General features: G+C 41.2%; 1 protein-coding gene across 1 annotated transcript; it reads left to right on the forward strand.

Annotated features, from left to right (window-relative positions):
- Positions 1-23,570: 23,570 nt before the first annotated feature.
- Positions 23,571-24,437, forward strand: LOC121877987 (mucin-6-like). The gene has a single exon (XM_042383946.1). The coding sequence runs from the start codon at positions 23,571-23,573 to the stop codon at positions 24,435-24,437; it is 867 nt and encodes a 288-aa protein (XP_042239880.1).
- The last annotated feature ends 257 nt before the right edge of the window (positions 24,438-24,694 follow it).

Genomic DNA, 24,694 nt, shown 5'->3' on the forward strand with positions numbered 1-24,694 from the left:
CTCCCTCCTCTACTCTCTCACCTGCTTTCACTCACTCACCTGACGCAGCCTTCATTACATCTGCCATCGGATTATTTTTTTTTCTTTCTATTGAGCGATTTAACGTGAAGGGGGAGAGAGAGGGTTATCTTGCTATCACCACCGCCACCCACTACTACTCTTCAATATAAGAGTCCCCTCCCCCTCTTACCCCCTCCCTCGCCACACATCGATAACTGCTACCCTCGTCTCCTTACTAATCTAGCGTTCTTTAATCCCACCACATACAGCATTCCTGGACGGTGGGTGCTGCCAGGTACTTACTAATCTACCTGTCGTTCATTTCGTCATAATCACTGCCGGCGGGAGTTTGTTAAAGCTACGAAACTCTCCGGCGGCCATGCAAGACAGACAGACAGACAGACAGACAGATAGATACAGTATATCAGGGTTCTGCTATGTACTTGTCAAACATATTATGAAATATTGAGGGGAAGGGAAGGAAGGAGTGGGGGAGGAAAAGAAGGAAGGAGAGAAAAGAAGGAAGGAAGGGGGGAGAGAAAGAAGGAGGAAAAGAAAGAAGGACGAAAGGAATGAAGGACGAAAAGGAAGGAAGGAAGGAAGAACTGCAGCAGGAAATGAAGGAAGTGTGTAAGCAGTACTTGTCATGAGCTCTCCTCCGCCAGGTATAGCACAGTACAGTATTAAGCCGTAGCCAACACGCTATAAGCCGGGGCATAAATCACTAGGAAAAAATCCATATACACACACACACACACACACACACACACACACACACACACACACACACACACACTACCTCCTGCATGAATGTTTACGATGCCAGTGTGTGTTTTGCCTGATGGATTTACACACGTTTCATGGCCCGGGGCCTGCGGTGGGGGTGGTGGTGGTGGTGGTGGGGAAAGGGGTAATGGTGGTGGGGTGGTGGGGCGGTGGGGCGGTGGTGGGGAGGTGGGGCGGTAGTGGCAGGTGTGTGAGAGGGGTGTGGGGGTCGGTGGCGCTAGTCTGACCCAGGTCACAGGAACTATATAACTCAAGCCTGTAATTTGAAGCTGCCCTCCCCACCCCACCCCCTCACCTCGTTATCAAATATCGCAGTAAGTAGGTGCTAACGGCAGGGTAATTGATATATATTTATACTACAGTAGGTAGTTGCCTCCCACTCGTGTCTCAAACTCCTAACAAGTCTGAGACACTCGATTCTGTATTCTTAAAATGATCGTAAGTCTTATAGTCACTCACATGATACGACATAACAAACTGACTGACTGACTGACTGACTAACTGACTGGTTGACTGACTGACTGACTGACTGACTAAACTAAAGACTCTACTTGCATCGATATTGTGCTTTGAATGTCTACCGTACTTTTAAGATATATATTCTAGCCAGTTAGGAGAGATTTACGATTCCAGTTAAGAGTCTTTGATAATGGACGAGGTGTGTGACTGTCTGTCTTATCTCAGTTGTGGATGGGGTGAGTTGATATGACTGCGGTATTATAACCATTGCTCTATAATCTTTAAAGTATCGCTCATATTAACATTTTTACTGTATAAGGACGTTGTTATTGGTGTTAATGTCAGTTATTATTATTATTATTGAAATTTTTATGCATTTTTATACATGTCATATTTGAATCCCTTCCTATATTCCCTCTTCTCTTCCTTCCCGCCAGTTTTTCCCTCCTTCTTCCTCCTCCCCCTCTCACCATTCATCTACTAGTATTTCCACACCTTCCCCTCCTCTCCTCATACCATCCCTTCCTCACCCCTACCACCTTTTCCCCCCTCCAACGTTCCCCCCTCCCCCACAAAAAAATAAATAAAAAGGAATCCCAATAATCAAGGCGATTTTAACTTTTCCCAGATTACACACACACACACACACACACACACACACACACACACACACACACACACACACACACACACACACACACACACACACACACACACCAGTGATTCGAATCTTGAATATTATTCCATTTGACTCTTATTTACACTAGAATACATGAATATCAGAAAAGGCAGCCAGACCCTCCACCTCCACCCCTCCTCCCCTTCGCCCTAATACTCGGGTGAACTTGTCAAGGCTCACACAATGAAGATTTTAGTCAGAGTAATAGCGACTCTTTCATGCTCGGCTGCCCCTATGAATATCCTGTAAAGTTCTGGCGACGAGCAAGTCCGTTTTCTGTTTGTTTTTCCTCTCTTCTCTACGGGACCTGTTATATAAATCCGAGCCTGAGAGAGAGAGAGAGAGAGAGAGAGAGAGAGAGAGAGAGAGAGAGAGAGAGAGAGAGAGAGAGAGAGAGAGAGAGAGAGAGAGAGAGAGAGAGAGAGAGAGAGAGAGAGAGAGAGAGAGAGAGAGAGAGAGAGAGAGAGAGGCATAATTTTTATTTTTTTTTGCTTGTAGTGATCTATGGCGTTTAAGATATTGACGGGTATAAAGAATTCATTATTATTACAGTAGTCTAATGGTTTAATTAAGGCAATGAGTTATACTGAAATATTATATGTGTTCATTAAAGCATTATATTGTTTATGTGTTTACTGAAGTACGAGTATTATATTTTTATTGAAGTATTATAATGGTAAAGATGTTTAATCAAGCTAATAATTTACCTTTTAACATTACTCAGTGTTTAAACATTATTCCAAATCATGAAAGTTATCTATAAAGTATTCTACGATAAAGACAAATAATTACCTTTCAATATTATACGCTGTTTATATATTTAAGCTAATTAAGGTAATAATTTATATTTCAGTTTAATACGGCGTTTAAATATTCATCCAGGTTAATACACAGTCAGATTGAACCAACGCGGAAAAAACCCACACATTTGCGAGAAGCTAAATTACTCTATGCATTATATATCAAAATCTTCCACAACATTTTTATCCACTGAGAGATCAACTAACTCGAGGATACAAATACACCGACCTTATTATTGCTAGCTGGTTAATTCCTGTAAAAATTTATATATATATTGCAAAATGTTCTGCAACTCTTCTTCCTTAGACCTTTTGTGAGCGCGGTGGAGAAGCGTTCATCTGTCAGGCAAAATAGTCGATTTCTTACTCTAAGTGGAAAAAGCCGACCAGTTCAAGGTATAAATAACAGGTTAGTTCTCAGTCCTAGGGTGACCAAGGGCGTTAAATCCCAACTCTTACTTGCTAATGATATCACTCGCTGGTAAACTGCCTTAAGTGACGGTTCTTCTTTCTTTACGGAGAGAAGCCCGAGAAGGAAAGGAAAAACGCTCTACAGTATCTGGCAGTAATATAATAAACAACCGTACAAACTGCCAGGTCAAAGGTTAAGGTCACAGCCAATTAGGGACAGTATAGATGCAACACGATATAAACTAAATCATCGGTATACACAGAGGCAACGTAACCGGCACTGCACTTGACCGTCTACATTTCCCCAACTATAAAATTAGGTCTCCTCTGAGTGAACCCTAATTACTAATTATTTATCCAACGTAAATTATTGTATATTTCTACTATTTTGGTTTTGAACACCATTGTGTAGATCACTGTACCGGTACTTTATGCCCAGTAGGTAGTAGGCAGCTATCAAACAGGGAGGTACTACCGCCTGGGAAGATATTGGAAGCATAATGTGTTGTCTAATGGTAGACCCTGCTGCCATATGGCATCACAAAAATTGTGACCAAGTTCCAGGTTGCTGATCTGACTTTCTGCCTCATTTACACACAGTTGCAGGGTCTCAATTGTTTCTCTTACCTTGACAACACAACACACATATATTGTTTCTCACTCTTGATCTGTTTTTAATTTTTGTATTTCTTTATGGTTCTCTATTTTTCTCTATTATTAATTATTATTATTATTATTATTATTATTATTATTATTATTATTATTATGACAGTGGTATTATTATTATTATTATTATTATTATTATTATTATTATTATTATTATTATTATTATTATTATTTCATTATTTTTATTTTTGTATTTTTTATTATAAATTTTACTTATCTAAATTATTATTATTATTATTATTATTATTATCATTATTATTTCATTATTTTTATTTTTGTATTTTTTATTATAAATTTTACTTATATTATTATTATTATTATTATTATTATCATCATCTCCCCCCCCAGGCCCCGATGTGGGTCAGTAACCTGTGCCGGGTGGGCTAATCCCAGTAAAAAAATAAAAAAAATAAATATATATTTTTTTTAATTCTATTCATAATCCTAAATAAAAACTTAGTATGTGGCTCTAAAATGTATTTGTCACGTTACGGAATTACTGTACCTGTACTTTATACTCGTTCACCATATTGTTCAAACAATTCTTTTTGTATCAGCCCTTACTTGCTTACCCTTAAACACTGGTATCAACCCTAACTTCCCTCCCCTTAAAAACTGTACCAGCCCTTAATTTCCTTCCCTTAAAAACTGTACCAGTCCTTAATTTCCTTCCCTTAAAAACTGTACCAGCCCTTAATTTCCTTCCCTTAAAAACTGTACCAGCCCTTACTTCTCTTCCCTTCCCTTAAAAACTGTACCGTAACTCCTTACCTTCCCTCGTCCGGCACCGTCATCACCCAGCTTCTTATAGTAAGTTACAACACAGGGTCTCTACTCCACCAACCTGTAATGTAAGAAAATTAAGTGTTAATTCACGTACAAAAACAAACATTATGACTACACTGTCTACTTACACTGTATACCTACACTGTCTACTTACACTGTATACCTACACTGTCTACATACCTGCACTGCATATGTCCAATACAGGTAAATTATAATTATATCTGTATTCACTCAGGTCATTTTATACCTGCACTCTTTAAAACACGCTGATTCAAATGTAAATTTGTAATGGGAGACTCTACCCTACTTTTTTCACTGTCTCAATATCCTTCGGCACTTCAAGCAGCTTAGTCAGCCAGTCAATCAGCCAGTCAATCATTCAGTCGGCCAGTCAGTCCGTCAATGAAACAGTCAGTGAATCAGTCGTTATGTCAGTAAATCAATGAAACAGTCAGGGAATCAGTCGATAAGCCAAGTCAGTGAGTGGAACAGTCAGCCACTCAGTCAGCTAACTACACGTCTCCTCCAACACCCTCTTTATCGACTTGCCGTCACACATCAAGATTTGCAATATTTTTAAGCAATATCTTCCAACTCGCGATTTCACGCCCTGCCTGACTGTCTGTCGCCTCCCACATCTTCTCTTCCTCCCACAGCACCATCTCCTCCCGTACCTCCCGACATCGTCTCCTCCTCCCCACATTCTCTTCCCCCACCCTCTTATAACGTCTCTACCTCCATATTCTCTCCTCCCCCATCCTACCTCACTCCCACACTCCACATCCTCTCCTTCCCACATCCTTTCCTCCCCCACGCTTCCACATCCTTCCCTTCCCTTGCTCATAGCCAAGCCCTTTCGCTCACCCATACTCCACCTCCCCACACCCCCTACCACACCCCCACCACCACACCAAACACATCCTCAACACACTACACCTCACCACACACCAACAATATATAAACCAAACGTTATTCAAATTTTGTACGAGTAATTCCATCTAACATTAAACACTCTGAAATATTTTTTACCTGTTTCATTAACAAAAAAAACATCCTAGCTTAATTAAGGAATCCAGGAGAGAATTTCACGACTGTATTATCGTTCAGCATCGGTACAAAAAATCCTCCCCCACCTCCTCTCCTTTACCCTTCTCCTACCTCTAACCTCCACCTCCTCCTCCCTCCTCACTAGCCCTTGATCCTCCCTGCAACCTCCTATCCTCCCACCAACCTCCTATAACCTCATCCTCATACCGAACCCTTATCTCCTATCGTCCTTCAATCTCTCCCGCTTAAAAAATCATAATTAACATTGTTAACCCTGTTGGCAGGTTCGGCACCCTCCCTCCTTCCACCCCTCTCTCCTCCTTCCTCCACCTCCTCCTTCCACCTTCCTCTCCTTCCACCCTCTCCTTTCCCGCAGTCACGGTAAATAGTCCGTTAAAAAATATCGGATATTCTCCCCAGAAAACTGGAAGCTGATATTGGGGAAATTTTAAGCGAGTCTCCGGTTCATTAAGACCCATCACTAGATATTTTTTTAACTCTGTCTTTCTGGAATTTAATTGGCAGTTCAGTGTTAAGGAGGGGGGAGAGAGAGAGAGAGAGAGAGAGAGAGAGAGAGAGAGAGAGAGAGAGAGAGAGAGAGAGAGAGAGAGAGAGAGAGAGAGAAAGAGAGAGAGAGAGAAAGTACGTATGTGTGTGTGTGTGTGTGTGTGTGTACGTGTTTGTGTGTGTGTGTGTATGTCTGTGTGTATGCGTACGTGTGTGTGTGTCTGTGTTCGGAAGGGGAAGACAAAAATCTGTTAACCCCTTCACTTTGAGGCCGCCATATTTATTAATTTATTTACCAAACGCCAGACGACTTTATTCAGCTCAGAGGGAAGCCATAGACAAGTTAATGCATTCATCTCTTATAAAAATCTATTCAATCGTGTGGATCATATTAATCCTTGTGTTATCTTAATCCGGTAACGTATAATCTTAATCCATCTCCATTATACACGTCTTCATCCATTATACATTTCACACCTGTCAAACAACAAATTGGTTCACCTGACTTTTAAGATTTTCATTATTCCTATTTTTATTCATCTTCTTACAATCTCATCGTTATCAAACACTTTATTTACATTATATTTATTCAATCTTCGTCAAGTAAAACATAACTTTTTTCCTCAATTGTTTTTGTTATTTTTGGTTTTATTCCGTATTTTTCTTTAGTCTTACTGATGCCAAATTCAGCAGCGTTTGCCACCTGTCACCTAACACACAGACAAGTACACACACTCGAACACATATACACACTCGCACGCATATACACACTCGCACGCATACACACACTCGAACACATATACACACTCGCACGCATATACACACTCGAACACATATACACACTCGCACGCATACACACACTCGAACACATATACACACTCGCACGCATACACACACTCGAACACATATACACACTCGCACGCATACACACACTCGAACACATATACTGTACACCAACCTGCACACACACACACACACACACACAGCTTCTGACACACACACACACACACACACACACACACACACACACATTCTGACGGAGCCTGGAGGGTCGATCCAGCGACAATGCTATATAAACACCCTCACCCAGCCCAGTTAAAAAAAAAAAAAAAAAAAACATTCCGGGATAATTTCAACTCAATATCACCTTCACATTTAATCAAAATTAATGATATTCGGCAACTACTATTAGTGCTGTAGGCTGTTTTTAATTAACAGGTGTAATTTAAAACTGCCTACCTGAGACACAGAAGGAAGCTTTAGTGAAACACGAGAGAGAGAGAGAGAGAGAGAGAGAGAGAGAGAGAGAGAGAGAGAGAGAGAGAGAGAGAGAGAGAGAGAGAGAGAGAGAGAGAGAGATATTCAACAGATGGTTGTTCGTGTTGTGAGCTGCCTGTACTGAAGAGGTGGTGGTGATGGTAGCAGCAATGGAAGTTAATACGCCAGGTTACGGGAGTGTATAGTTTAGGTCATGTCAAGCCAGTTTAGGTCATGTCAAGCCAGTTTAGGTTAGGTTAGAATAATGATTTTTTTAGTTAATCCTACACCACCACCATGTACTATCCATCGATCAAATAATGTCATATTTCATCTAATTTATCCCCATACGCAGCGTGTTTGTCTGCCTGTCTATTTCAATCTCTCTTTCTCTCACATACATACATACATACATACATACATACATACATACACACATGCATACATATATAAATACATACACTCTCTCACACACAGACAGATACAAACCCCTCTGTCTGTCTGTCTGTCTGTCTGTCTGTCTGTCTGTCTGTCTCTACACACACACAAAGCATAAGCAATAACCCCGTTCGTCCTTCGATACTTTGGGTTTAATTAAAATCCTCAAGAGTCGCTTTTCAATATCACCAGGTAATTCCCACACAACGAACACAACATACTGATGTGGCAAAATATCTTGTTTAAAGAGAAAGAGAGAGAGAGAGAGAGAGAGAGAGAGAGAGAGAGAGAGAGAGAGAGAGAGAGAGAGAGAGAGAGAGAGAGAGAGAGCCAGTACGTCAAATTTTCCATGAGTCTGGAAATTAATTAGAGAATTTGTAATCAAGAACTGGACGAGTTTTAACTGTGTTTTGAGATGTTTTGTTGGGGGGTTTAACTGAGTTTTAAGATGTTCTTTTAGGTGTTACTGTTTTATCGTGTTCTCCTGTGTTTTGATGTGTTTTTTTTTGTTGGGCTCTACTGTTTTCTTTACCATGCTATTACTGAAACGGAGTGGCCGAGTAAATACTGCTCTCACCTCCTGCACTAAGGGTCACTGGTTCTATCCCGGGGTACTCCCAATTCACTCAGGTACAGTAATTTACCATGTACTGCGACCCTATCATCCCTCCTCATGCCTATGGGACCCACTTTATTAGTATTTGTTATTTAATTGTACTATGTTGCGTTGTATCGTGTTTACGGTAGAAAAGAGGTCAAGAGAGAACACACACACACACACACACACACACACACACACACACACACACACACACATACACGCACACACACCAGTTTGAGAAAGACAAGAGCCAAGTTAATTAATGCCCGCCAGTGGCTTCGGAAACTTGATACAAAGAGACTGAAGCAAAAGTATTTTATTTCTGTCACAAAAGTTGATTCTGGGAAATCTTGTCAGGAATTAAACAAGCTAGAGGGCAACATCTGTGTGTGTGTGTGTGTGTGTGTGTGTGTGTGTGTGTGTGTGTGTGTGAGGAAAATCAACACATACTGTAACTCTTGTTTTACAGCTCATTGCATTGGCAGTAATTGTTAAGCGCAGATTATAAACGCGCACACACACACACACACACACACACACACACACACACACACACACACACACACACACACACACACACACACACACACACAAAGTCCCAAATTTTCTCACTATATAATCAAATAATAATAATAATAATAATAATAATAATAATAATAATAATAATAATAATAACAATAACAATAAACACGAGAGTAAATCATAATATCAAAACTATAAAAAATTAATAATTTTTTTGTTATTCTAATTATGTGAATCGGATTTAGTGATTATTAATTTGGCTAATCCGGGTCGCATTATGCATAGAACCCCCCCTCCCCCTCTCTCTCCTCTGCCCTCCATAACAATTTGCATACCAAAGTCCACGTAATTGGGTTAATGGGGAAATAAAACACGTTGATATTACGAAATTGTGGTATTTGGGGAAACAAGCATTGTCCAGAAAGTTTTAGTTAATGGGAAGAATTTATTTCTTTCAATGGACTAATGGGGACACTATTAGTAACCATTACGAAATTGGATTATGAAAAAAAAAATAAGTTGTATTGAAAAGTTAAGTTAGTAGGAGTAAAGAAGATTTTAAAGTGAAAAAAAAATATTAGGGAAAAATAAGTTTATATATCACGACTGGGTAGAAAAAAAAACTAAATTATCAATAAAAGGAATACGAACTGATAATACGTAATAGTTTTAACTGAAAGACTGATTGACGCTAGGAAATTGAAATAATAGGTAAAACATATCACAATTACGAAATAGGATTAATTCATAGAAAATAACCTTAAACCCAAAATTCTAATAATAAGAATGAGATATATTTCTAAATTAGGTTAATAGGGTGAATAATATTATAATAATAAATTGGGGATAATATGACAACTTAAATTACAAAACTGGGCTAATATGGCAATTTATATTAACGAATTGGTTCGAAACTGAACAAAACAGGGAGATTAAAAAAAAATCGTCTTGCTGGAAACGAGAGAAAATTCACCCATTTCCAAATCGGGTCAAAACTAAGGAATAATCACCCATTTCAAAACCAAAGCCGAGACAGGGAAACGATCGTCTCATTAAGAAACTGGGTCGTAGCGCCGCCCTACCTTCCTGCCACACATTACACCAATTCCAAGTTGCAAATCAAATAATACTCTTTCATGTGAAGCATAATTAATAAGATGAACAAGGTATAATTCAGGTGGGCAGAATCCTACCTGCCTTATCCGACCGCGGGCGTTCCCATTTTTCGGAGGCTGTAAGAGTTATTTTCAGTTAAGTTGGAGAGAGAGAGAGACAGAGAGAGAGAGAGAGAGAGAGAGAGAGACCTCCACTGTAGCATCCATATATACCCCCCACTGTGGTAACATACATACCTCTACCACACAGACCAGAGACCCCAGCCAACCTCAAACCATGAACCAGAAATATACTTACAATTTACATATTTGAATATTTATAGGACCAACTGTTCAAAATGAGTAGAAAATCTTTTGCTCGTACATGTAACTCAACCTGTGTGTGTGTGTGTGTCTTGATTTTACACGTGTGCGTATTGGGTGTGGTGCGTGTACATACAAATGATTAAGTGTTGGGTGTGTGTGTGTGTGTGTGTGTGTGTGTGTGTGTGTGTGTGTGTGTGTGTGTGTGTGTGTGTGTGTGTGTGTGTGTGTGTGTGTGTGTGTGTGTGAGAGTTTGCATCGATCTTGATTTACATATAATACCTACATGTGTATTTTGTATTGTTGTACATACGAGTATTTATGTATTTTAAAGTAGACTACATAACCTAGATTTACACCTGCATGTATAACTCATTATAGTATAGATGTATAACTACACATTATCATTACTGGTTCATTATATCACTATGTGTATGTCTGATTACTTTCTTTCACACTCTACAGAATAAAATCCATCACCAGATTCCCCCAACAACCGACTTCACTGACCTGACGGATAGAAATATTTCCCGCCCACCGCCCGCCCGCCCCGTGAGATATATTTATTTTAGTACACCGTCAAATCTGTCTTAAAAAAATAAGTCCACCATCAAATCAGTCTTAAAAAAATAAGTCCTCCGTCAAATCAGCCTTAAAAAATAAGCTGTCTGTCAAATCAGTCTTTAAAAAAAATAAGTCCTCCGTCAAATCAGTCTTTAAAAAATAAGTCATCTGTCAAATCAGTCTTAAAAAAATAAGCCCCCAGTCAAATCAGTCTTACAAAAATAAGTCTACCGTCAAATCAGTTTTTAAAAAAATAAGTCCACCGTCAAATCAGTCTTAAAAAAAAAATCTGAATTACCCTTATTTTCTTTACAACCAAACAGAGAAAAAATATCGTAAAAAAATAAATGAATGAAAATGAAGTAACGTTGAAGGTGAGGTAACTGTTCCCAGCACTCACAATAATTATGTCATTAGTATTTGCATATGATGAGTGCCAAATTTTGATTAACTGGGTGAGGCTAAATTACTCCTGTGACACACACCCACCCAACCCGAGGCACACTACGGTAATTGTATTATGTGTGATGATACCCGCCTGAATACAACCCGCTCTCGTTCTTAATAATAATAATAATAATGAATAGATAATAATAATAATAACAATAATAATAATGAATAGCTAATAATAATAATAACAATAATAATAAAGAATAACTGATAATAATAATAATGTAATAATAATAATAATAATAATAATAATAATAATAATGAATAACTGATAATAATAATAATAATAATAATAATAATAATAATAATAATAATAATAATAATAATAATAATAAGCTGGCACACCAAAACACGTGAGGAAATTATTTACCTTTAAATACTTCTGACTCACGATAATTATTGGGTGTAACAACCAATACTAAACTACAACATATTAACTATTCTTACATATACACTCGTCCACAAATACAAGCATACACATATACTAACTATACAGTATACCAAAAGAAATGACGTTTTTGAGTGATTGTTTTAACCCTGATAGGCGAGGCGAGGCGAGGGTCAGGACTATTTCCTAGTCTGTCCAGTGACCGTCCAGTCGACTACCTCTTCTCCCCTCATCCCCTTCCTGCCACGCAATAAACTAAGTAACACAACTATGTTTTATATTCGTGTTATTCCCAGGCATAGAACCAACATGTTAACTATTACTGTACAGATTTTATTAACATTTAGCAGACAGATTTTACTAACATTTAGCAGACAGATTTTACTAACATTCGGCAGACAGATTTTATTAACATTCGGCAGACAGATTTTATTAACATTTAGCAAAAGAATGAAAAAGTTATTCTAATTTGGACTTAAAATAGCGAAATGGCGACCATCCCTCTGAGAGCTTCATAAACAAGGAGAGAGAGTGTGTGTATGTTAACTGCTGTGTGAAGGTAAGTTATAGTTGGCCCCGCACAGTAATACAGTACAGCACTCTGATGCACTTCATATAATTTTGTGATCGGATTAAATATGACGACTTGGTGTGATCCGATTATCTTAACCTGGGGAATAGGAGAGGGGGTGGAAGGGGGGGGGGTGAATTCAGTGTTATATTGGTTATTTAACTTTAGTGGAATGCGCGCGCAACAACACACACACACACATACACACACAAACACACACAGACACACAGACACACACACACACACACACACACACAGAAGTCGTCCTTATACCCAAACACAGCCATACCATCTCCCTCACCAACACATTTTCATCTAATACAAAAGATTAATGAAATGATATGAAGTACAATAAAAACTTAATACAAGATATTAAAAATAAATAAATCAGGATAATCAATATTCCTCAACGTTACACACAATCTAAAAATACATTACATAATACAGTATATTATTCTTGTATTAGGGTTCACCTTTTACATTCAGTTAAACAAAGTGATTCCTTTAGCCTCAACAATAATGAGATCTATAATTTACATTTCAATAGAGTATATATCAAGTATCAATTATTATAGATGTCTAGCCTATGAGCTAACACACAATGCAGGCTCAATAGGCTTTAGTTGTTGACACAGAGTAATAGGCTCCAAGAGCGACATTCTCTAGACTCGCCTCGAGCCTCACACCTCTCACTCAGCTTTATTACATTTATAAAAGTATTTTCTCTGGATCCATCAGTAGTCAGATTCATTAGTAACATTTAAACAAAAGTCTTTATTGTGTGTTCATCAGCTGTCACTCTCATATCAACAATTAAACAGTATTTTCTACGCAACAGCGACCATGTCACCAGTCAGGTTCATTACTTCCAATTAATCTCGTGACTTCCGTTGCCAGAGAGATGTGTCTCTTAATTTTTACCTGTTGATGACTATTGTATTTAATAATATAGAATACGCGCTGGGAGACTTTACATTGTTGAGCAGTGTCTGTATATATATATATATATATATATATATATATATATATATATATATATATATATATATATATATATATATATATATATATATATATATATATATATATATAGAGAGAGAGAGAGAGAGAGAGAGAGAGAGAGAGAGAGAGAGAGAGAATGGTAGGCAGGTGCTGGAAGCATCAGGGCTGGTCGTGCGCTGCTTTTATCACTCCACCCAGGTGAAGCTGGTAACTCACTTAGTACATTATAATATTAGTGACCTCCATCAGCCGATTCATCTTTGATAATGTTCAGTTACTGGTGATCAGTGTACGACAAAGTGAGTTCTTTGAGCACAACTGTGCGTTAGAGATAGTGTGGATACAGCACATTGTACACTAAGCCTTCGGCACACAAGGAGGCAGCTTGGCCGGTACTGCTCTCGACCACATTCACTTTATACTGTAAAATTTGGTGCCCCTTTACAGCTGGGTGGACGGGGAACGCTCTGGCATCAAACCATCGACCCTGAGAACAGAAGGCAAGTGCTTTATCCACTTGACCGCTGCTCTTACATTTAATACGTGCCTAACACGACCTTCCTTGCTAAAACGCAGTAATGTATTACAGATAACATTACCGGGTTGTTGTGACGTTCATTAACAAAGAAGTGATTCCCGGGATCCCCCCGACCTCCTCCCCTTCCTGGAACAGACCCGCGGCGTCTCGTGACATGAAGCTGCACGTGTCAGGGACCTCATCTGACCTGCCACCGACAGTCCGAACAGCACGCAGTACAGCTCCTGCACACACACACGACCAGGCGAGCGCTGGCAGCCGGAAGTAATGAGTTGGTCGGATTGCACAATGTTTTCAGTCAAAGAGGAAGAAAACTCTCGAATTACGGAGGTGGTCTGAGTACACAAGTGACCGCTATACTCGACTGGTCAGCTATGCAAATCAATGTCGACTCTAGAGAGAAGTGAATTACAGCGGCCGGATGATGGAGGTGGTCTAGGTATATAGGTGTCCGGACTGGTAGCTTTCATAAGAATATAACGTCAGGTACAAACACATCTTATCTATAAATAGGAGAAAAATAAATACAACCATACGAAGCATATCTAGGTAGGTGTGTGTGTGTGTGTGTGTGTGTGTGTGTGTGTGTGTGTGTGTGTGTGTGTGTGTGTGTGTGTGTGTGTGTGTGTGTGTGTGTGTGTTTCAGCTTATAGGCTTTGATGTTATCCACGCTCACTCCCATACAGCGTCTCATATGGGGAACACATCAAGATAAGAGAGATTAGTTCCCTGTCTATCTCTCTCTCCCTCCCTTTATCTGTCCTCTTTCTTATCTTCTTAGACAGTAAATTCCCCCCTCTATCTATTTATCTATTCATCCTCCCTCCCTATTTCTATATCATATATTCTTCTATCCCTTCCCTCTCTCTCTCTCTCTCTCTCTCTCTCTCTCTCTCTCTCTCTCTCTCTCTCTCTCTGTCAACATCTACCTTCCATTTCCGGTTTAATTACAACTGCCTTCGGTTTATATATCTATAAATTTTCTTTCCATCTATAATTTCTCTTATTCTTTTACTTCATCTCTATACCCATTCTTTGTCTCTCTCTCATACATTCTACAGGGCACACACACACACACACACACACACACACACACACACACACACACACACACACACACACACACACACACACACACACACACACACCCCGTATCTGACGTCACCATCAGGTTAGGTTAGGTTAGGTTAGGTTAGGTTAGGTTAGGTTAGAGTAGTGTGTTCTTAACGTCACGGCATCTGTGTTATTCCCCGACGGTGACCTCAATAACAACTCCAGAGAGGCAGCCTCCTCCTCCTCCTCCCCAGGGCCAAGACTCTCCCCCCTTGATCTCCTGCCACTGGTCCTGCCACTCACTCGTCGGGTTTCGGCAGGAGAGAGAGAGAGAGAGAGAGAGAGAGAGAGAGAGAGAGAGAGAGAGAGAGAGTCCAACCGGCTAAAACGGAGTTCCAGGTCGGCTCAAATCAGGTCTCCAGTCAGCTCAAGCCGACTAGGGCTAAGTTCTCGCCCTCCAGGGACGATGGTCACTCCCTACCAGAGGAGGACAGAGTCTTTGTTCAGGAGGGAGAGGTGGTGTCTTTTTTTCTGAAGCAGGAGAAGGTTGGTTGGTTTCTAGTGGTGGTTGTTGTTGTTGGTGGTGGTGGTGGTTGTTCGTGGTGGTGGTGGTGGTGGTGGTGGTAGTGGTGGTGGTTGTTAGTGGTGGTGGTGGCTGTTGTTGTTGGTGGTAGTGGTGGTAAGGTACATTGGTGGTTATGGAAATACCTAGGGCATCCAGAGGTAATACCCGAGTCATCCAGAGGTAATACCCAAGTCATCCAGAGGTAATACCCGAGTCATCCAGAGGTAATACTCGAGTCATCCAGAGGTAATACACAGGTCATCCAGACGTAATACACAGGTCATCCATAAGTAATACACAGGTCATCCAGAGGTAATACCCGAGTCAAGCAGAGGTAATACCCGAGTTATCCAGAGTTAATACCCAGTTCATCCAGAGGTAATACACAGGTCATCCATAGGTAATACATAGGTCATCCAGAGGTAATACCCAATGAGAAAGGTGGTATTGACTGTTGCTGTTTTAAGAGTCCTACAAAAGATGGGTGACTGTCCCAGGGGTGGCTCGTGGTCGGTGTGAACAAACAAGGAATGATAAAGTTATGTTTCACGTGGTTGGGAAAGTGTTCCGCTATCATGGTTATTTTAAATTAACAAACAAACAAACAGACAATATTATAAAACGATTTTATTTGTTATTTTTAATGTTTTATCTAAAAAAAACAAAGTCGAGAGGGTCGTTGAGGTGTGTAAACCAATCGATAAATTCCAAGATAATAAATGATTAATTTTCCACCGCCTCGTCGAAAAAACAAAAGCTGGTTGACAAGAATCCGAACAAAACCAAACCAGACTTAACCTCTTTGAACTTGCCTGATACACCACACCTGCCCACGTGACTCTCACTGGCTCGACTCTTCAATGTTTCACAAGTCAGTGTTTGTGTGGGTAGATGGCTTCGTTGTTGATCGTGTCCTGTGATGCTCAACAAAAACAATTCAAAACACTGAAATGTTTGATCTGACTTTCCGTGGGTGAGAGAGAGGGTGAAAAAAAAGAGAGTAGCATACTGTTGATATTTAATGCTATCTAAGTTAATATATCAAAGACAATTCACAACAAAACTCGTGTAAATCTGAAGAGGAATGAGTGTGTTTACCGCCATCCTCCTCCTCCTCCTCCTCCTCCTCCACACACACACACACACACACCCACACACGCATGCACTTACACACACACACACACCTTCCCAGGAACATAATCTTCAACGTGGTCACCATAAACCAACAATAAAAACATGAAGTATTTGTCTTTGTTTAGCCAAGAAGAAGTTTACAGCAGAGTGACCGAGACTCCCACCAACAGTGTTCATAAAGCCTTCGTGGAGCTTTACGAACCGATTCGCCCTTTATTACCGAGAACAATTCTGCTACTGAGTGGAATTCTGTTTTGTTTAGGGTAAATCAAAGTTGTAAACTCGGGGTGATTACAGCGTAAAAGCGCTTATGAGGGGGAGGGGAGAGAGATTACTCAGGGAGGGGAGAACCGGGCAGTTGTTCCAGAATTTAATACTATCCTTTTTGATACATACGAACGTCAGTGACTCCCACAACTTCCATTTACAGGGAGAGATTTTCTTACATTTATTGGCAGTAAATCTCCACCTCTCGAAATTTATGTTTTTTCGTGTTTATATCATCATACAACAACATATCAGTCTTTTTCTCTTTTGGTGGAATCGTTCACAAACAGCAGCCACCGACCGACTCGTTTCGTTCACATGCATGTTATTAACGTGGGGTTTAAATTTCACATGCCTCCCCGTCACACCCTCATCTTCCCCTCTATCCTCACCCCCACGTCACCCCTCACCTCCCCATCACCCCTCACCCCCACGTCACACCTCACCTTCCCCACCTCACCTCCCCATCCTCCCCTCACCCCTCGTCACCCCTCACCTTCCCGTCACTCCTCACCTCCCATCACCCCTCACCCCCACGTCACCCCTCACCTTCCCGTCACCCCTCACCTCCCCATCACCCCTCACCCCACGTCAACCCTCACCTTCCCGTCCTCCTCACCTCCCATCACCCCTCACCCCACGTCACCCCTCACCTTCAGTCACACCTCCCCGTCACTCCTCCTCCCCATCACCCCTCACCCCCCACGTCACCCTCCTCCCATCACCCCTCACCTCCCCATCACCCCTCCTCCCCATCACCCCTCACCCCACGTCACCCTCACCTTCCGTCACTCTCCTCCCCTCACCTCACCCCCGTCACCCCTCACCTTCCCGTCACCCCTCACCTCCCCATCACCCCTCACCCCACGTCACCCCTCACCTTCCGTCCTCCTCACCTCCCATCACCCTCACCCCCACGTAACCCCTCACACCCACCACCTCCCCATCACCCTCACCTCCCCATCACCCCTCACCTCCCCATCACCCCTCACCTCCCCGTCACCCCTCACCCATTCCCCGACAGTAAGTCACCATTTTCTATTTCCAGGCAGAGATTCACAGCATTTAATCCCATGAACAGTTTTCCAGGGCAACAAACATTGGCACATGAGCTAACAACTTTGTAATTTTTGAGTGTGGGGATGTGTTTGTTGACAGTGATGTGCCTCTGTTGGCTCATGCTTCCCCAGGTAAACATCCACCTCATTAAACACCTGTCACTACCATCCACCAGTCAAGATCTTCAGAGTGACGTCTCAATGATGTTGTAAGCAGGTGATAGTAGTTGCTTTTTTGTCTTGTCTTGCCTTGCCCTGTCTGTCTGTCTGTCTGTTTGTCTACCAATGTATTAATCTATGTATCTGTTCGTCTATATGTACATCCATTCATACATTTACAGTCTAACTAACACACACACACACACACACACACACACACACACACACACACACACACACACACACACAGCCCATCCCTCTCTTCTTTGCCTCCCCCTCACTTCCCTTTCATCACACAGTGCCGTAGTGCGTAAAATAGTGGGTGCAAGGTAATTACGGGTCATACTGCAGTACACACAAATGCTTAATGGACGTAAATACACAACAGGAAAACGTAATTTAATTCCCGTGTGACTCTCTCTTGACCCGAGAAGTACAGTTAGTGAAACGGTTCTCATTTTGGTAATATTCTAAAATGGATCGTATTATTGATCAACAACAACAACAACAACAAAAAACTTATATTTCAAGAGCAACTGAAAATAATAATAATAATAATAATAATATACTCCCTCTCCCAGCATCCACTATCTCCCACGCCCTCCCTCCCTCTCAATCACTTTTCCCTCTCATCGTTGATTCCCTCCCTACGCCCTCCTTCCCTCCACACGCCCAAGTTTTCTTTCTATAGTATCCGGGTGAGGTTGGAGATACCTAGGGGTTGGGGGGGGGGGGGAAGGGGGGGGGGGATGCATTGGCCGGCTAGGTCAGCGAGGGGCCGGTCGTGGGAGGCCGGAAGAAGGCTCGAGGGAGGTTCTGCTGACGATATCCGGCTCTCCATGGATCCAAGACGGTCAGACTCCGCGGAAAAATTGCTAATTCAATGTTTTTTTCCTTGTAATAGTCGGAGGGGGAGGGAGGGATGGGGAGGGGATAGTAGGGGGAAGGGGATAGGGACGGATGGAGAGGGGGTAGTAGGGGGAAGGAGAGGAGGTGGTAGGGGGATGGGGAGGAGATCTATAGTAACTTCAGAGACGTTAGTAAGATTAACTTTTCAGCTCCGTAAGTCAAATTAAAATCAGGCTTCTCTTACTGACTGACTGAGAGTGTGTTACCCATCTGAGGGAGTTTTCTTTGGATCACCTGAAGGTTATAGGTACCCAAGTTTAATTCTACTGATGATTAAAGAGCCTAATTCTACATGGTGGGGTTAGGTTAAGAGTATCGTTAGGGCGTTTAATCGTTAGGTAATATATGCTGGGGTGTCTAATCTTCACGTGAACCATGTCTCTTTGAGTTGATGGGCGTATGACTAGACCCGCTATGACTAATTCTCGACCATCGTTGTTTCTGTCGTAAGTGTGAATGTATCTTCCCTTCCTTAACTAGATTCACAAGATCGCATTTCACCTCGTATTAAGTAAGGACAGTAAATTAATAATACTCCCTGTTTATGGATAAGTGAACGTATCTGCTCCCACGATCTACAGAGAAAAGAACGTATCTTTTCTCCTTCCCAAAGATAAGAAAACGCAAGGAGCTATAGTTACTGTGAAGTTAGAACAGCTAGATACGTTCTCACATCTCTAGTTACGAGGAAAAAAATTACCTTACCTGCTTTCCTCTCGTTAATATCAGCCAGGTAGATCCGTTTTTCCATCCCCAGTTTCGAGGAAATATTTACTTTACGATAGATTGGTGAATTCGTTGGCCCAGGAAGTCTACAATCTATCGGCCGTTCGTAATGGACTTTGGGTAAACAACGTCTGACCCTCCGATGGCCACTTTGAACTCTAAACACAGGGTAAAATAAGGTCAAAGGTCGTCTGCCAGCCTTTAAAGGATTAGACCGGCTTTTGATGTTTCCTGGAAAAATTCTTCTACGATATTATGGTTAGACGTTGTGCTAATATATGGTAAGGAGTATTTTCAAGATATTACCCGGAATATTACTCTTTTTGATGTTACTCTACCATCAAACTCTTGGGGGAAATGTTGGCGATATTACATTCTTGCGGTTGATATGGTGATACAGTTTACGCAACACGGTTATACAGGTACACTATAATTATGTAACACGGGGATACAGTAAATGTAACACGGTGATTACAGTAAATATAACACGGTGATACAGTAAATATAACACGGTAATGCACTAGAGAAATAATGTAAACATGCTTACTTATATTAATTTCTCATAGTGTTTAAGGATGACGTCAGCAGTCGGTACCCATAAAAAGGACTTTTAATACACGTTCTTCTTCCGCCTCAGGTATCATGTTATTCTTTACCTGCGTTAATTATGTACACGAAGATTTTACACCTGTACACCCACATCATCTTTTTATATAATAGTGAATGTGGGTTCAATGGGCCGGGTGCAGAGCGGTTACAACATACTGGATGATGAAGCTACCAGTACATAAGGTTAGGTTAGGTTAGGTTGGCACTGCACTAGACAGACTTCACTTCCTCAACTCTCAGGACAGGAGCTGAGCATTGTATCCACTCGACCGCCGCACCCTTCTCTATGACAGTACCATATTCGTTATTGCAACAAGTGGGTTTAACAACATACACTATACATGACGTCCTGGTCTGCCTATTGTTTGTTGAGTCGTCTTCTCAAAAAATATATGAATATGATCAACTTATTTGTGAAAAAAAAAATAAAAAATAAAGGCTCTGCCAGAATACTCCATTATAGTTCGCTGAAAAATATACAATAAAGACGTGACTTAACAACACACAATACTATATACATATAACACACGGAAGGGGCTGAGACGTGTAAGGATCCACCACAAGTTTTATCTTTCACTGTATGACATCATTTATACCTGTACTATCCTTATCATTTACCTTGATGTTCTATTGAGATTACAGGAGTTAGAATTTGAATTAGAGTCATATTTCAACGTCTCGTCCTTATCTCCTCGTTCTAAAATAGATGACCTGCCTTTGAATTAGAATTACATTTCACAGTCAGAGTCGCCCCCAGCTTACCATCAGCCACGTTACGGGTCTGTCATTTCTCCGCTGATTGGACCAATCTAACAACCTAAATTGATATTCCAACCATAACTGTTGAAGCAGCAAAGTGGGAGGAGCTTAGTAACTCACACGCTGATAGGCTGAGGTGTTGAGGACGCGGCGTTACGGTCGACGAACCATGTGGGGAGAGACCATTTCAAACGGATACCTCTGGCCTAGATGATAATGGTGTGTTTTCATTGGCGAAGGACGGCCTGGAAATTTCAGAATAAGGTACCTGAAGCCGCGATTGGTTGGGAAAAATTGTAAACCAAACCGTGATTGGTTATAATAGAATATAAACGAAGCCGTGATTGGCTAAATAAGAATAAAAACAAAACTGTGAATGGTTATGTAAAACAAAGCAGTGATTGGTTATAGAAGAATGTAAACAAAGCTGTGATTGGTTAAAGAAGAATGTAAACAAATCCGTGATTGGGCACGCTGGCAGGGTTAAACCAAGCGAGTGTTATAAAGGGATGTCATGCTAAACAAGGGTATACTTTCGCCATCACAACTGCCCAGGTGGTAAGAGTTCCCCCTCAAAGCCCCTCCTCCCCCCTCCCCCGGCCCCTCCCGCCCCCAAGAGCCCCACCCTCCCTCCAAAAAAAAAAAAGTCCAGCTCCAGAGGCATCACCTAGGTTACCTGTGTGTGTCAGTGTGTACCTATAGACGCACCCGTACCACATAACTTACTACTCCATATTAATAAAACGTACATTAAAAAACACGAACAAAAAACACGAAAACAAAAACACGAACAAAAAACACGAACAAAACAAAAACACGAAAACAAAATCCCTCACGAAAACAAAACACCTCTTACACCTTAAACAACAAATCAACCCTCATCTGATGCCGGAAAACTATACACCTAAAAAAAGAAAGAAAAAAAACAGAAAACATTAACTTTAAAACAAGCTACACGTCAACAAGAGCCTCAACAGAACCTTTCCCTGGCCAAAACCCCCAAATTTACCCCACGTATAAAACTGTCTTGAAATCATTGAGTTCTACCAGTTTACACCTATTAGCGGAACAATAATTCATCGTGGCGATTTAACTTCATCTCAGCTGCCATTAGTTGAGCGCTTCGACCTTAACCGTGTGGTCTTATTTATGCATAAAGGCCAACCATGAAAACACAATTTGATAGATTTATAATACCCTCTCTCTCTCTCTCTCTCTCTCTCTCTCTCTTTCCTGGAGCTGGAGTGCAGTTAGTGATGCTTATGAGGGTACTACTACTACTAAAACTACCAATACTACTGTTACTACTAATACTACAAATACTACTACTACTACTGTTGCTACTACTACTACTATGCCACTACAATTACTACTATCACCACTGTTGCTACTAGGACTACTACTGATAATACTACAACTATTACTACTAATACTTTCATGTTCAGTTTTAAGACCTATTTATCAATTTACAAAGACTTATATATCTGGTCTGACATCCATTTACTTATCTACTTATAAAGATGACATCAATTATCAAAGATGACATCAATTATAATTGATAATTATCAAAGATGACATCAATTATCAAAGATGACATCAATTATCACTTTATTATTACATTCACTAATAAACTAACCTTAATAAACCTTATTTGTCATTATATTCTTTCACTCATCTTTTAATGATACATTTTTACAGGTAGGGTGACCACTTACACACCTGGTCTTACGTGCTAATTAATTTACTGATTAGTTTATTGACATAGTTTTCGCAGATTAGTAATCAGGTCTTCTTCCTTACTTTATTCTTTCGTCTCCTGTATTTTTGTTTGGTTCTTTCTTTTGCTCTTTCTTTTAACAACCATTTCGTGCTGACCGTTTTTCATCGAAGCAACCAATCAATCAGTCAACCAATTATTCAATCAATCAATCAATCAATCAACTTATTATTCAATCAATCAATTATTCAATCAATCAATCAATCAACCAATCATTCAATCAATCAATAAATCAATCAATTATTCAATTAATCAATCACAATAACCACCACCCAAGCTAGTATCTATCGCGACAGACACTCAACGAGAGATACGCATACTTACACAAACACAAATATACAACCATACATACAATACACACTCGTACAATCACAATTACATATACTTACTACACACACAGATATAAACACACACACACACACACACACACACACACACACACACACACTACAATCACAAATAATTCAATCGATCAAACACGCACGCACACACCTACCTTTAAAACATAACACCATAATCACTACCTTTGATGTTATGTCGCACATGTTGATGCCACGAATAACATTAAACAAAATAATTCCTAATGAAAGGTTTGATGAACTTCAATAAAATACGTGAACTTCAATAATTATTACAAAGTTTTTAGGATAATTGTCACGACGGTATGTCTGTCACACGGTCACTACTGTCACACTCCCACAACTGTCACACGGTCACTACTGTCACACCCCCCACAACTGTCACACGGTCACTACTGTCACACCCCCACAACTGTCACACGGTCACTACTGTCCCACCCCCACAGCTGTCACACGGTCACTACTGTCACCCCACAACTGTCACACGGTCACTGCTGTCACACACCCACACAACTGTCCACACGGTCACTACTGTCCACCCCACAACTGTCACACCCCCACAACTGTCAGGGTCACTACTGTCACACCCCCACAACTGTCACACGGTCACTACTGTCACACCCCACAACTGTATGCACACAGCTGTCACACAGTCTGCTGTCACACCCCACAACTGTCACACCGCCACAACTGTCACACGGTCTTTCTGTCACACAGCTGTCACACGGTCACTACTGTCATGCCTGGCCTCACCCCACAGCTGTCACACGGTGCTGCTGTCACCCCACAACTGTCACACCCCCACAGCTGCTCCCGCACCGTCACTTCTGTCCTGCATACAGCTGTCACACAACTTTAACATAGCATATGTCTGTCCACTTGGTCTAGCTATCACACCGCTATCTGTCACACACGGTCACCTGTCACACGGTCACTATTGTCACACCACCACAACCGTCACACCGCCACAACCGTCACACATGCAACCCAAGTCACACCAAGCCTGGCCGTCCACACTGCTGGCCGTCACAGCGCCGCAGCTCATCGCACCGCCACAGCCGTCTGGCCGTTTGCACACCGCCACAACCGTCACACCGCCACAACTATCACACCGTCACAACCGTCACACCGCCACAACCGTCACACCGTCACAAATGTTATACCACAACTAGTGACAATTATATTACTCCCACTACTGCCCCATCTGTCGTTGAAATTCCCATCGTCCCTCCCAGTGTACACCCCCTATACACACACACACATACACACACAGAGTTAATGGTGAAGATGGTGACGGTCGGTAACTCGCCAGGCAGAGGGACGACAAATATAATGGAATATGCACGTGCGCGCGCGCGCGCGTGTGTGTGTGTGTGTGTGTGTGTGTGTGTGTGTGTAGCCAGGAGGAGCATTAGTAGCGGCGATATCA

This window comes from Homarus americanus, unplaced genomic scaffold (genome assembly GCF_018991925.1).
Source record: "Homarus americanus isolate GMGI-L3 unplaced genomic scaffold, GMGI_Hamer_2.0 scaffold26512, whole genome shotgun sequence".
Classification (NCBI taxonomy): Eukaryota; Metazoa; Arthropoda; class Malacostraca; order Decapoda; family Nephropidae; genus Homarus; species Homarus americanus.